At 33.8% G+C, this 15,626-nt stretch overlaps 2 protein-coding genes across 13 annotated transcripts in view; one reads left to right on the top strand and one right to left on the bottom strand.

Moving 5' to 3' along the window:
• The window catches only part of LOC110462080, a 169,306-nt gene extending 155,899 nt beyond the window's left edge, over positions 1 to 13,407 (top strand). The window contains exon 7 of the mRNA XM_021515902.1: positions 6,202 to 13,407. Coding sequence (XP_021371577.1) covers positions 6,202 to 6,528 — 327 coding nt within the window. The 3' untranslated portion in view covers positions 6,529 to 13,407. The remainder of the gene's footprint in view (positions 1 to 6,201) is intronic.
• LOC110462079 (cysteine--tRNA ligase, cytoplasmic-like) overlaps positions 1 to 15,626 on the bottom strand; it is a 231,496-nt gene that overhangs the window by 205,775 nt on the left and 10,095 nt on the right. The window lies entirely within an intron of this gene.

Below are 15,626 nucleotides of genomic sequence, written 5' to 3'. Positions count from 1 at the left end.
AAACATTGCTTACTGGTGCAAAGTCATGTGGACTTTGATCAATTTTCCCAAAGTGCAAGGAATATGGCTCAATGATACACAAAAATGTTATTTTCTGTAACTAAAAGGATCCAGAAAATCAAATAGTCTTTGGTGCAATGGTCACCATAGTTACATGGAATTTTGCTCAGCAGTATACAAATTAACATGGTTTTAGTTTCAATGGTCACCAGTCTCATTAGCTAACTGCTCTGCAGTTTTCAAATTAACACGGTGACTCTTTGGTCCTCAAAATCACACGGTCTTTGGTTTAGCCCTATTCCTACTTAGATTAGTAAAGAACTCCCTTGCATGGTGTATACCCTCCAAACAGGGTCAGGAGCATATGCCATTGTCAATTTACAATGAACTTTGACCCTTATTACTGCTTATCAATATGCATCCCTATAGCCACTAATGGAGTTCAGTAATACCAAACATGATCCCTCGTGTTGGATCCTAAAATAAATTTGAAACCAGCTGGATGTAAACCTACACAGAAGTCTGCATGTCGTTGAAAAATATTCCAAATTTAATCAAAAATACGGGAATATGATTTTTGTTTTTCTGTTAATCTATTTATGTGACATTTCCCTATTGTTCCTGGTTTACAATATTAGAGACAGAACGTATGTAACATCTGTCGATGTTAAGATATGGCTGGTAATCTTAGCTCGACTTCAGTAATCCTAACTGACTTTAGCATTAGATTTATGTAATTACATCCCCTGCTATCAGCCACAATATTTCTTTATCACCGAAAATAATATAAAACGTCTCGGCAGCCTGTGGACAATGATAGATCAAATTTACAGAAAACACCTCTAACTTTCCTTGTTCATTGTCATGACAGGCTGTAATATTACAATTTACTGCCAAAGTTATCACTAAAATGTCAAACAGTCATGTGATCTTCAGCTGTCTGTAGCAGAACCAACCTCACTAAGGTGTACAGGAACATCCTGTACTCAAACATAAGTTTCTCTTGAACAGTGGTGTAGGTGTTGACCTTCACCTTTTTTGAGCCTGCTCAGCAGATAAGGAAGTGTCACAGTGTCATTGCGTAGGCGATCGGATGATATCTGTAGATGTCTTCGTATTGTCCGTTTAATTATGTGGCCAGATGTCAAAGCCTTGTCCCTATTTATTGCTGTGCATGTTAAGTGATATTCCTTTGATGTATTTATCCAATTTCTTTTAAGGAATATTTTTATTTTCTGTGATTAAAATTTTGTGAACAAATGAAAGCTTTTTAACTATATATTGTTATGCTAGTAGAAAGTCTAGTGGCTTTACAGATATATTCCATGAAATAGTAAATCTATCACTCCCGTACTCTTCATAACAACATGACAATAGAAAAAAAGTATTCTCCATTCCTTATACTTAGTATTATCCTTGTATAGTCACTGTTAATGTGTTCCTTCGTTACTGAAACAATGATGTCATATTTTAAACAAACTTCAATATTACACGTCCTGACTGATACTATCAGTACTTGTTGATCTTCAATGTTACACCTAAGACACCACAATATATGTGGGGGGGGGGGGTACTGTTCATGTGATATGTCACTACCCCAGAAGCCTTTTGAAATTATAGTACTAAGACCGCTTATCACAACAAACAAAACACTGTTTATACTATTTTTCATAACTGCAATGCACAAACTTCATTCAACTCTTTTAATTAATAGTCAAACCATACAAAGGAACCCCAGGATGAGCGGTGGTGGTCCTGGGTCACACAAAGGTCAAACCAGCACTCCATCCCATAATATCAGCGATAATGGTTATTAATTCATATCCACAGAGGTGATTCTGATATGATTAATCAGAGGTAGACTCATAAACATGTCCCATACATCAGCGCAGTCTCCACTAGGTCCTGTTTACCTTATACCCAAGGCCTTAACCTCACAGCATCGACAGGTTCAAAATGTCAGCAGCTTAACGTCTAATCCCGTACAATTTATACATATAATTTGTTCATCCCAATTTTCTGATCTAAATTATATCCTTTTGCAGTCCTGATGCATGTGTTTTATTGATGTGAGAAATAATTTATGTACAGTCAAGTAATCTCAAAATCACTAAAACCCCATTAAAACTTTGAGATAAAGTTCAAACCCTAGTTTTAAGTCAGATTAAGATCTTCATCATCTAGGAGCAAAATGGTGCCGATTATAGCAACAGCTACCGGACAATGAAATAAAACGAGTATAATAAAATGACCTATGAATGGTATGAACTTACAAACACATAACTTTATAATCTTATTTCTTCAGACCTCATGACCTCAAGCTTTTGTCATAGATACACGCATTAATTTACAAACTGACTCACCAATATCATATGCCAAAACATAACCTTGCAAGTACTGTGGCTGTGTATATGAGTCCCTCAGAATTTTTGTTTTGTATGAAGTTGAATCCGTTTTTATCTTTATCAAAGCCGAACAGCATACATCCATAAGTATGTGTTTGACATATAGAGGGACAAAGGTGGTTGTCTCCCCTGAACCTATTATGTGATAACAATGTACACTGTCTCCTCCACATCCTGTGGGGACATTATACACTACCAACAGACACATCAGAACACCTCATAATCACCCGCTTTTCAATGCAAAATGCCAAAAACTGTAGAGCACCGATGACCAGAATACATTATATACATTACTTATGGTGGCAGTTAGGCTTCCAGGTCACGTTAATCGTGAAAATAAAAGCGATTTCAGCAAATAAACGACAGAAAATATTTAATTGCTCTCAGGAAAAGGATATTCCTTTGCATGCATCATATCTTGTATGATACTTCATGATTTTAATTGAACTAATTAAGTCACATATCTTCCGATTCTCGTTCGTTTCCCGTTTTCGAAAAAACAATTATTCTTCCCTTAGAGTTCCTTCTACCTCCTATTTGTCTTCAAGATTTATTTTCCTGATTCAACTTTGAACTTAAGTCTGCATTTACAAGGTAGCAGGATCTAAAATCATTCTTCTCAGAGACAAATGTACATGCCTGATCAACTCGGAATCAAAGAAACTTCTTGGACAAAAGGAGTTAGAGCTTTTATCTTTCGACACCTAACACCTATAGGTAACTCTAGTGACCTTCAAATTAAATCATTACTGACCTTGACTATAAAATTCATTATCAAAATAATATTGATTTGAAAGTAAATATTTTGTATCTATTTGTATTTGCTGCTTACTACCATACAGAATATCCATCACTTCTCCAGTGCGAGTTCCGATTCATTTCGAACACCATCTCCGTTATTGACGAAATGTGTTTAAACAGAATAAAAGTTCTCAAGTGTAGCTAGCCCAATGCTATTTCAAAATTGTTTCACCCTCAAAAAATATCAAGAGCATTTAAGAGGTATGATTGAAATTGTACTTTGATATGCAAGCGGAGATTAATAAGTCATCAACATGAATTAAAACGGAATTAATTAGAGTTTTCATTATAACGAGGTTTGACTTCAAAGTGTCAAGAACAATTAATTTCACATGGTAATTTAACAATTTTAAACAGTTAAATTGTTCTATTTCAGAAAGTTGATAGAAAATGCTATGTTCGTCAATATTAACTTAGCACAGCTTTCATAAACACGTATCAGATACATGTACATAAATAGCCAGAGGTACACCTATCATTTAGCTTGATTTTTCATTATCCTTTGGTACGGATCTACAGCCATGTAATGATACAGAGCTACACTGATCCTTACTGCACCAATGAATAATGGAACTAAGGGATATTGCACTAATATATAAATTCACTTTTCTCTGAGAATATCGACCTTTCTAACCATTATGAGAGAGTGTTGAATCACCCCTGGGTTCTAGGTAAGTTGTGCAATCATACGAAGACCAGAAATTAGATTTATATTTACGGCAAGGTGTCAGATTACTTATTGCAAGATTTGGCAGCCAAATAAGGCAGCAAACACAATATTGGTACAAGTACTACTAATGGCCGCCATGGGTCCTCTATCGCCACGGTAACAGACCGACATTTGCATTCCGACTTTGTCTGTTGTATCATTAGATCTATACACCAGATTCTACGCCAGTAAAACTCACACAATTATTCCTGAGCTTTGCATAATGGAGCATCAAATGATCTCTGTCGCACAAAGCAAAAGTTCATTTACTTTTTAATTTCCTTAGATCTTGTAGCTTTTTATTTCAGTACCAGTAAATGTAGATGTTCACTGTAGCTCATTTACAGTTTCCTAGACACTGACTTTAGCCGGCTTCAATCTTAGAACATTTCAAACTCTATTTGATTGCATTGGTGGCAATACCATGGACAGACTGATTTAAGACCGAGCCCTGAACTATGTTAGAAGGGTAACACATGATCAGTAGGGAGGCTAGTTTTTGTATTTCCTTGTGATATATAGCTCTATCTGCAGACAAACTCGTGAACGAGCAACTTAATTACACTGACATTGTCAAGCTGTTTTATAGAACACAAACCACAGACAAACTTATCCTCCGTTTTGGGTAAGTTTGCTTGTGTACTGATCCAACTTCTGTGTCAGACATTCATTACACAAATCCACCATCAGTACTTCCTGTTTCTATACATTTGACCAACTTGACCCTTGTCTGTGCGTCTTGTAGGCACAGCTGTCTGGCACTTGTCCATCAGCTGGACACTAGTATTTTTGCTTATGGTGTTGTTTTGGTTTTACAGACGGCATCGTCTGGCCATCATGAAAATTAAATGAGGAACTTTTTTTTTTCAAAATGTCTATGTTTCTAAACAGGAATGGTCAATAATCAAAGCTTCTCAGTAAACATTATCAATTGACAGATTTGGCCAAAAGGATAACAATCTGATATTCTGTGGAGATGGCCAGGGTACATTTTTAATGTTTTAGGCAGGAACCTTCAGAAAAAGTTTTTTTCTCTTGCCAATACAACTCCTTTAACCCAAGTGGAATATGAAATGGTCTGGTTTGGGTGCTACAGTGTCTGTACAGTAGCACATTTGGGGGAAAAAAACACTTAAAATGTTATAATGCCTCTAACAAGTTTTTGCTTTAGTTATAGATCACAAATTGTGCTTTAGGTAATGAATTCTACCTTTAACATATCTATCTGTGAATTTGTATTAATTTTTTTCTTAAATATTATTCAGTGTGCTTCCTTAAAACGTGAGAGCCAAGTTGAAATTATTATTCATAAAAGATCCTGTATAGGATGTGGAACTATTTTGGTTGGAGATGTAACTTGTCACGGTAAGCTAGCATATATCCTAAACTCAGGGTTTATATACACTATGCTTTGCACTCCCCTTCAAGGTGTGCAATGCCTTCAAACTCGAACACCTTTATATAACAAGCCATGCAGACATCATCCCTGCACAGTTACTTCTGTTAACCATGATAACCAAAAGCTATAGAACAACACATGATAAGTTATGGAATATAAGGAAAATCATTTCTGTTATTTTGGATTGGGCATAAAAAGGAACATAACTAGATCATGGAAAAACCAACAAAAAATCTAATTAGACTGACAAGAAACTTTCATAGGTCTGATCAACAGCAGAAAAAAAAAATATCAAACAGATTATCTAATGAGTGAAATAATGAAAATTTAAAACTGTGAGTCAATGCTGGATAGATTCATCATTAGCGAGGGATCCAAATGAGACATCAACAGACGCGTCAGAGCTTTACCTGTGTTTTTACCTGTGTTTTTACGTGTATCATAGGTGAATCATTATTTCAAATATCAGGCCAAGACAATTGGAAAGCTAGACTTAGAGCTCCCTTAATGGGACAGTCGTTGTACAGCTGCTTTTCAATGGGGTCATTGAAAAGTCAAAGGAATACCTTACTGTATACAGGTATTGTACCTATGTGAAGGTGTATGTTACTCCTGTACAGGTGTATAATGAGCCATGAACAGGTATATTTGTTCAAATATGTTTATATTTATTTACAAGTATTTTTGCCATAAACAGGTCAGCTATATTTTTCATTTCAAATATTTTGCATTAAAGCCTTTTAATTTCTTTAAAATGATACAAACTGTAGTGACAAACTACCAGAATCTTAATAATGTAAACATTGCAATCCCCCCCCCCAAAAATAAAAAATTGCAAATGATTATATCTTACTCTGCTAATTGGTCCATGTTTTCAATCTTTGCAGTTCACATTTGATACCAGAGTGTTACCAGCGTGCATGTTTCACGAAGACTTCCGAATATTTGGGATACATATATGGTTACAGCCGCACGACTCAGAGGAAATGACATGTCCGATAGTGATACAGGACCCTCCCACCGGGTCTCCGGGACACAAACCCAGCACGATCAACTACACCAATGGACCTCAAGTTCCAATGATTACACCTCAACCAGCAGAGGAAAACAGTGCACCATCGGTGTCTCCATCGTCATGGATGCTGTTCTGTGTTACTATAGTAACTGTGTTACATCTCAGAACTCTTGGAGGAAATGTCAACCCACTCTCATAACAGTAGACTTCTGGTTTGTAAAAAACCAGTCGTAATTGACTTTTGGAGAAAAAAACAACCAACATCTGTTTCTGATTGTTTCAAGTCTTTCAACTTAAGCCTGTAGTTAACATTCGTCATCAACATAAGTCTAGTAAACTTTCATTATTAACACAAGTCTGTAGTGAATGTTCATTATTAACCCAAGTCTGTGATGAACGTTCACTATCCCCTCATTCTTGTGAACAATTGCTATCAACATAAGTCTGTAGAGAATGTTCTTTATCCAATTGATGCTAGAGTTCTTACCAGCAGGCAGAACATTCAAAACTGTTAAATTAAATATCTCTTATGGTCACTTTCTCCTATAAAATGATTGCTATGGGTTTGCTTGCACTTTGATTACAAATTAAAGTGACTGCAAATGATTCGTTATTATATAACTGTCTGTTTTGTTTAATTTAGAAATTGAACAAAGATTACAAGAATATGTTTGACATATGATGTATGACATGTTTTAGCAATGTCTTGCATGACAAGTGGATAGAGGTTGACTTTAGTTCTGTGTCGATAAAGCCTTGAAAGAATTGATGATGACCTGTTCAAAGGGAGGTAACTCTGGGAGAGACAGAGGAGAAATGGACTATGCAGTCAAACAACAGATCACATCGCAGGGTCAAACATCATTTATTGTTCAATATTTAACAAAATTGTTTTTGTGTCAATTTAACATCTTCAACATGAAGAAAGCTAACCTACATATGATAAGAAATACAGCATGTGTAAGAGTATTCCTTGAAACTGAACCATGAATTTGCCTAAAAATCATTTAATCATTCCAAACATGTATGAAGGGCCGATCCATTCCTCTCTCTAAATATAGTGCATCAATGTAGAACATTTGACATTTTCTTCATCTTTTGCCGGTGAGACAAAATTCCTTGTTGTGACAGAAGTACATGATCACTGCTATAAATAGGTGGAGTCTGTCTACTGTGGGGAAAGGATTTAAGATTCAATTATCGAAAATCAACTTAAATCAATTTCAAAATACGATATATGAAAGTCTACAAGAGATTTAAAAAATAGTCTTAACTTGCTTTTGTATAATTCCTAAAAAATCTGATATTTTCCAAACAAACCGTGACTTAAATGATAGTCGATTTCCCCGACAGCAGAAATGTAAGCTGTACCTGTAGTGTATGATCATCGTACCAAATACTTATGGTGCTATCCCTGCGTGACCGTTCATCAACCATCACTGGATACTTCTTATTTTTCATCAACACCATTTCTCTGATTTGTATCAGCTTCTTCTTAAAGGTCACAAGCCTCTTTTCGTCACGATTACAAATCTTCATGTCATCCTCATGACTTTATTTAAGTAGGCCGATTTTTGTCTGGTCGTTTTCATCTACAGTATTGTGCAAATCTTTCGGAGTCAGATTTTTGCATTAATTTTACATAAAAGGCAGTATAGATTTAAATTTACCTTTGAATATAGATGGACCATTACACAGATTGAAATTTAATTTGTTATCCTAAATTTTAACCAGATTTTAAGTTTCACTTCAGACATATTATGCAGAACATTATAGTAAGGGTTTAAGTTTATCTTTGAATATATATTAACTCATGCACCCCTGAAGACACATTTCGACTCTTCCAATTCAAAGTTTGGAATAGTTCATTATGAGATTTCAGGGGCGAATGAGTTAAACAGATTAAGAATTAGTTAGTAATCCTTACCATATTAAATACTGAACAACTTTTTTAACTTACACTTCTGACGTTTTAATCGAACATAATATACAGAACATTACATTTTCTTCAGATTGACATTACTAGTATATTCATTTCATCAACAAACTGCTACCTGTCATTTTGAATTGTTTGTGAAAACTGAAACATCGGCACAAAAGTTAACTCACAATTTAATTCATGGAGTGACTGCTCGACATTAAGTGGATAATTTCAAACTTAATAATCTGTCAAAGTAAGGACAAACCATTATTTCACTGTCATGCTTGTTTCCAGTCATCAAACGATCAACGACCGAACAATTCATATATTTATCATCCAGGTAGATGTAGCATTATGCACGGTAACTCTTTGCCTTTCACATTTTTGTCTGTCCTGTAACTTTCACAAATCCTAATTTTGATGATTACAAAATAAAACGATGTTTCAAAAAACATACCTCATTTTTACACAGCTCTTCTCAATGTGATAATAGACTAAAAAAAATACCAGCAAAATAACTGTGGAAAAATTTCCTTGAAACTTTCACCATCATAGGTTTCATCAAAATGAACATTCAAGACGCCATTAAAAATTTGAACATTGGTTTCTGGATGATTTTAAATATGCCATTTTTCGATAGCCGTGGGACAGTTGGTCGACAAACCTAAAATGTGTTTCACTGTAACAATGTGAAATGGTGTCATAGTGTCATGGCAGCAGTGACAATGACATGTACATATTAGGATTGCTAACCACTACTGTAATTCCACAGTAAAAAGGAAAAGGATAAAGACATTTTATTAAAAGGATAAAGACATTTTATTTTTTTTGAAAATTCGCTACTGCATCAAAAACAGGTTAGTAGATATGTCTTATTTGTTCCTATTTTGTAATAGTCAAAAGATTGTGGAAGGCCGTGGACAGACAGTAACAACATGGTTTATATACGATGTTTTTGTAAGTGTCCCCACATGTGTGTAATCCTGATCCCTAAGTGCCCACACATCTCCAGCATCCACTTGGTACACGTATCATCTCCAACTCATATGTAAAATACCCATCTTTCTCTCGTCATGTGATCATTACCCATAATCCACTTGCATAATACCCATTATCCAATTTAACTATATCTGCATTTGTAAATATTTCACATGTTTAAGTAAATGTTTAACAATGGTTAATCTGATAAGGACCAGTTTTCTTCATGAACTTGTACAATTCTAAGGCGCCAATTAAAGATTATTATTATATTTAATTCCTATTATTTTGCAAATTTTGTCAAGCAAGTTGCCAGTCAAAGGGAAATAACTTCTACAACATCAGTGTTGAATTGTTAAAGGAATTCATCGATAATTATTGTTACACCTATTTCGGATTGTTCACCTGCACAAATCATCAATAAAAGACAAGACACTATTGATTTCATATAGATGTGAATATATTGTGCGTGCATGTAGCAAAATGAAATAGCTATTCAATAATAACAATAACAAGTTTTATTAAAATTTGAGCAATATCAAAACTGAAGTATAAAGGTAATTCCCTTGACTTCTGATATAGACTCCATAGGTACAACTCTGGTGTATTGAAGTGTAGGACAAAGTACGTAAACATGTAGAACTAAATATTGATGTATATAGCTATGTCTTAACACTTACAACGAGGTACCTATATTGACTGCAAATTAAACTCTGCCTTTGAATTTTATTGATCAATCTTTGTTGAAACTATCATTATCATGCTTTTCTGGAGTTGTCAGTCATCAATCTTCAAGATACATATTTAAAAAGGATTTTGTGCTTCTTTGTATACATAATTAATGTACAAAGTTTCAACTACTGTTGCTTCAGAACATTTCAAGACAAATGTTTATAAACATCAAAGGCAGTTTAAATGAAATTGTGTATTAGTTCATCATGCATTATTGGCATTTTTTGGCCCAATCACAAACCAGCACAATGGCTTTTCTGATTTGGGCACAATGTTGTAAATTATCATAACTGGTACCAAAATGTTTCGGTATGTCACAGATAACTACATTTAATCAAAAGTAACTTTTTAAAAAAGTATACACATTTTTGCTTATGACTACCAGAAGGAGAGAACTGAAACCAGAATGTAACAAATTTTATTTTAGGCAGGTTTCCTGGAGTTTATTTGAAATTTTATTGAATTCTATCTTTTCTAATTAATGAATGTTTTGACATTTTCTTGATGTAATGTCTGTGTTTGTTTAATCATGCTTTTTATTTGATATTTTGTCAGGTGACATTGCATCTACTTAAATGTATCGTCTGTGATATTGAACCCTTTTTTCTCTTATTATCAATATTCTGTTTTATGTACAAACTTCAATCAAGTCATATTTACTATAGATGCCTACAAAAAGGTCGTGTAAAATGTTGTGAGAAAGAAAGTAACGTTAATGTGACTGATTTTTTTTTGTCTGTGTATCAATTGTGAAATTTAAAATTCCTCCATATCAAAAATGTACCAAAAAAAGTTGATGATACAGTATTTCTTTAATTGGAATCCCCATTAGGTTATTATCTCCATCACAGCGTTCACTTTGCATAAAATATGGAAAGGTTAAATTTTTGGGAAAAGTTCAATTTAATCAACAATATATGTTGACTGCATTTTCCACTAATAATGCATAAAATCATCTCATATTTATCTTTTACTTAAAATAGCTGATGGATGCTTTCTCAATTCAAAATATATGATTAACTACTGTTTTCAGGAAGTGATTTCCAAAAGTAGTGATATCTACAGTTTATTACTGCAACTACTGGTCCGGGGACTATGTTTACTGTGTAGTAATTAAGTGGTGGATACGAACCACCAAAATGTACAGGTTTAAATTTACAGCTTACTTGTCGTTGAACATGCTTTATCAGATGGAATATTAAAATATTATTAAAAGTGTTTCGTGAATGTTTTGCAGTAGTCATATATTTGAATTGCTGGTATATACTTTATGGAACATGTTGCAGGTCGAATCAAGTACAAAATATGGATTTGTAAAATTGAGTACAAATCTACAGAAATAATGATAAAGATTCGTCTTTTTTCCTGCAGTGAGTATAAATCCCCGTGTAATCCTTTCAGATTAACACTTAAAGCTCAAAATATCTTTCAAATATTTAAACATACCAATATATTTTTCAGAATTATAAAATCTTATAAGATCCAGACCTTGTTATCAAACAATTAAGGGGATCAAGTAAGTTCAGAATGTCACTCTAACAGGACTGTATGTGACTATCAGACATTTAGAAGTTCTGTATACCTCATTGTATTTCTGATGTGATAGTCTATAGTACCGTAACATCAAATTATCAACTGTAAACTTAAGAGAGAAAAAAATTATAGCATAAAGTTAAGTATTATATTGGGAAAACAAATAGATTTCCTCTATTACAGAAGGTTTACAGGAGTAAAACTATATTTCTTTATTTACTGTCAGAGTACAGGTTTTATTCAATCACAAAAAACAAAAACAAACAATTTGATAGTTCAGAAATATACCGGGTAGCTAAGATCCCCCAATCAAAACATACATTACAAAGTCATAATATTAATATAACCTAAACCGGAAATTGGAATTTTCCTTTCATTGAATTTTAATTACTAAAAGTCTTACAAAGGATTTTTGTTAATGTAAAACAATTTTGTGGTATTGATGACCATGCTCAAGAGTTTTATTGACTATGATCAAATCTGATCTTGTTGCTTAACTAAAACAGGGGCAGTCGCTGTTTGTTTAAGTGTGTCTTTCATTAGAGTAATTAATATAAATGTAATAAGTTTGTAATAAGTATATATATATATATATGTATCTGTACTATCAGAAGATATATGCAAAATCAGAGCTCAAATAGACTAGCTAACATATAACATTGGGTGACGGTGCGAGTCCTGTATAGTCGTGTAGTACATTGTAAACAAACACAGAAGGTGTGCTGAAGAATTGATACCCTAAAACCTCAGTATATTAAACTGTCTACATTTTTTCAGCCGTATTTTTGGCATTAAAAAGTGGTTTAGTGGAATAAAAACGGAGACATATCAAAGGAATTGAAGACATTAAAGAAAAAGAAGAAAAGGAAACAATAAAAAAATGGGACCAGTTAACAAGGTGGAAAATGAAACAAGCAGCATATATATCGACGTTTTATTGTATAGCATAAAATCAAATTATCTCCTTGTCAAGGACATTGGGTTTCCACAAATTATATCATGTGGTTTCTTTCAGGACAACTTTTCATATAAAAATCGGAATTTTCTAAACATGAAAATGACAATATTTAAGCTGCTTTCTTTGGATTCCTTTTGCTCATAAAATCATTTCGGCCACACTCTTTATAACAATTTAAAAATCTGACTAAAGCGTAACAAACATGTTTCACAGTTGGAATGATGACATAATCTGACGCACATCAACCTGGTAATGTCTGCATGTATAACAATTAAAATGTATATTGATATAAAATGGTTAGTTTAGATAAGTTAGTTTACCCTCTATTTGACATATTTTAATGTATTAACAAACTAGGGTGTAAGGGATATACAATTTAATGATTTACCAGAATAATTAGTGTAGTCATACCCATGAACATTGGTTGTATGACGACTAGAACGGTTGACTGAACAAACACACTATTTTGGTGCAAGGCAATAGTGTGTACTGATAATATATATAAAGTTGACATATTAACACACATTTTCAAGAAGTCTTCAGAGTAACCAAGATTTGTGTGTCAGAAAAGGCTGACATCAGACTTATAAAGGTGTGTATGTGTATAAACCAATTTCATTGGTTAAGATATTTTACACATTGACCACTCAGATCTTTTCTTATAACTTGGCAAGATTTTGTGATGCTATTTTCAGATGTGTGTCTGCCTTAACTGTTGGTATGAATGATTGGTTGCTGACCCTAAAGCACGTGATAGTATAATATTGTATGATTGGATGATTATGTAAATTAGGGTTGTTGAATTTGGAGTGAGAATGTCGGGAGATTGTAACAGTATTTTAATGCGAATTCAAGCTAGTTTTTGTTACCATGTGTTTGTAAAAATTCAAATCAAGTTGTGGATATAATGTTGTATATGATTCAAGGATAGGTGAATAAACTACAACTTTACATAACAAGATTTTGTATTTTTTTCTGATGACTTTGTTAAACAGCCTGTAACACAGCCTGAAGTGTCTTAGTTCCTACAACCTGTAACACAGCCTGTAATACACAGCCTGTAACACAGCCTGAAGTGTCTTAGTTTCTACAACCTGTAACACAGCCTGAAGTGTCTTAGTTTCTACAGCCTGTAACACAGCCTGTAACACATCCTGAAGTGTCTTAGTTTCTACAGCCTGAAACACAGCCTGAAGTGTCTTAGTTTCTACAGCCTGTAATACAGCCTGTAACACATCCTGAAGTGTCTTAGTTTCTACAGCCTGTAACACAGCCTGAAGTGTCTTAGTTTCTATAATGTAATTTTCTCTTTAAATAACAGCCCTATTGTTCAATTCTTCTCTTGTCTTATTTGCTTTGAATACATAAAGTTCCAAAACAATTTTATTCATTAACATTTAAAATACAGATTTGTTTATATTTTACTTTAGAAGAATAGGGAAACGTCTGCCTCAATTTCAAATGGTTATGAACAAAAGCATTTTACCTTCACTTATCATGAAACTATTTTGAGATTCAAACATCTAGCTCTTAGAGGTCAAATAAGAACAGGACAAATCTACAACAAGAATTACATGGAGTTGCCTGTACCAGCTTTGGTGGAATGATGGTGGCTGTATACTGGCACTGCAGAAATAGAACAAATCCAGGGTCATTTAGATTTATAACAGTCGACTGAGTGAAATTATTAATGATATAGTGTACGTAATAGGTCATATGTCACTGATATTAGCATTTCCTCTCATAGCCCCCACCGTCAAATCTCTGGGGTGGGGTTGGGGGTGGTCCCTTGTTGATAATCGTCATCATCATGATAAATACGGAACTTGATCAACTCGCTTAATTACACCTAGGACCACATATATGGATTCTCAACAAAACTTTTCATGTAAAAAGACTGCTCATCATTTAGTAGTTTATTATATTCTACAAATATATTGAGAGAAATTAGTAAGCCTCACATGAAAAGAGTTTGTATCATACAAGGTAGCACACTATCTTTTAACTAAGTACACCCAGTTGTATGTATACACCCTCCACAGGTGTATTGGTATCTAAGGATAAATATACACCTATATAGAAATCAGTCAACAACAAGGCTGCACATTAAAGAAATAGCACCTGTCATTTTCTTATATCATTCTCTAAATACAATCTGATATCAAATTCAAAAAGTCTTCCAAAAATCTTCATGTTTTACATTAACATATATCTGTGCACAAGACAATAAAACTGATAACATCAGCCTCGCAAAACATATGTACCACAAACTCTTGTTTATAAATTAACGGTTAATACAAATTCAGGCCCTGATTTGTTCTTAATCGAAGTAAATCAAAGTAAAGCTTGTCATCAGACTGAAGACTTTTGTAAATCCAAGTAAAGCCTGTCATCAGACTGAAGACTTTTGTAAATCCAACTAAAGCTTGACATCAGACTGTACACTTTCATAAATCCAAGTAAAGCCTGACATCAGACTGAAGACTTTTGTAAATCCAAGAAAAGCTTGACATCAGACTGTACACTTTCATAAATCCAAGTAAAGCCTGTCATCAGACTGAAGACTTTTGTAAATCCAACTAAAGCTTAACCTCAGACTGTACACTTTCATAAATCCAAGTAAAGCCTGTCATCAGACTGAAGACTTTTGTAAATCCAACTAAAGCTTAACCTCAGACTGTACACTTTCATAAATCCAAGTAAAGCCTGACATCAGACTGAAGACTTTCATAAATCCAAGTAAATTTTAAAGCCTGTCATAAGACTAAGGACTCTTGTAAATCCAAGTAAAGCTTGTCATCAGACTGTACACTTTCATAAATCCAAGTTAAAGACTTTCGTAAATCCTAGTTATGCCTTTCATCAGACTGTACACTTTCATAAATCCAAGTAAAGCTTGTCATCAGACTGTAGACTTTTGTAAATCCAAGTAAAGCTTGTCATCAGACTGTACACTTTCATAAATCCAAGTTAAAGACTTTAGTAAATCCTAGTTATGCCTTTCATCAGACTGAAGCCTTTTGTAAATCCAAGTAAAGCTTGTCATCAGACTGAAGACTTTTGTAAATCCAAGTAAAGCCAGTCATCAGACTGAAGACTTTCGTAAATCTAAGTAAAGCTTGTCATCAGACTGAAGACTTTTGTAAATCCAAGTAAAGCTTGTCATCAGACTGAA

This window comes from Mizuhopecten yessoensis, unplaced genomic scaffold, assembly GCF_002113885.1.
Source record: "Mizuhopecten yessoensis strain PY_sf001 unplaced genomic scaffold, ASM211388v2 scaffold10745, whole genome shotgun sequence".
Lineage (NCBI taxonomy): Eukaryota > Metazoa > Mollusca > Bivalvia > Pectinida > Pectinidae > Mizuhopecten > Mizuhopecten yessoensis.
Note: the sequence above shows the minus strand (reverse complement) of the source record. Positions and strands in the feature narration are given on the sequence as shown.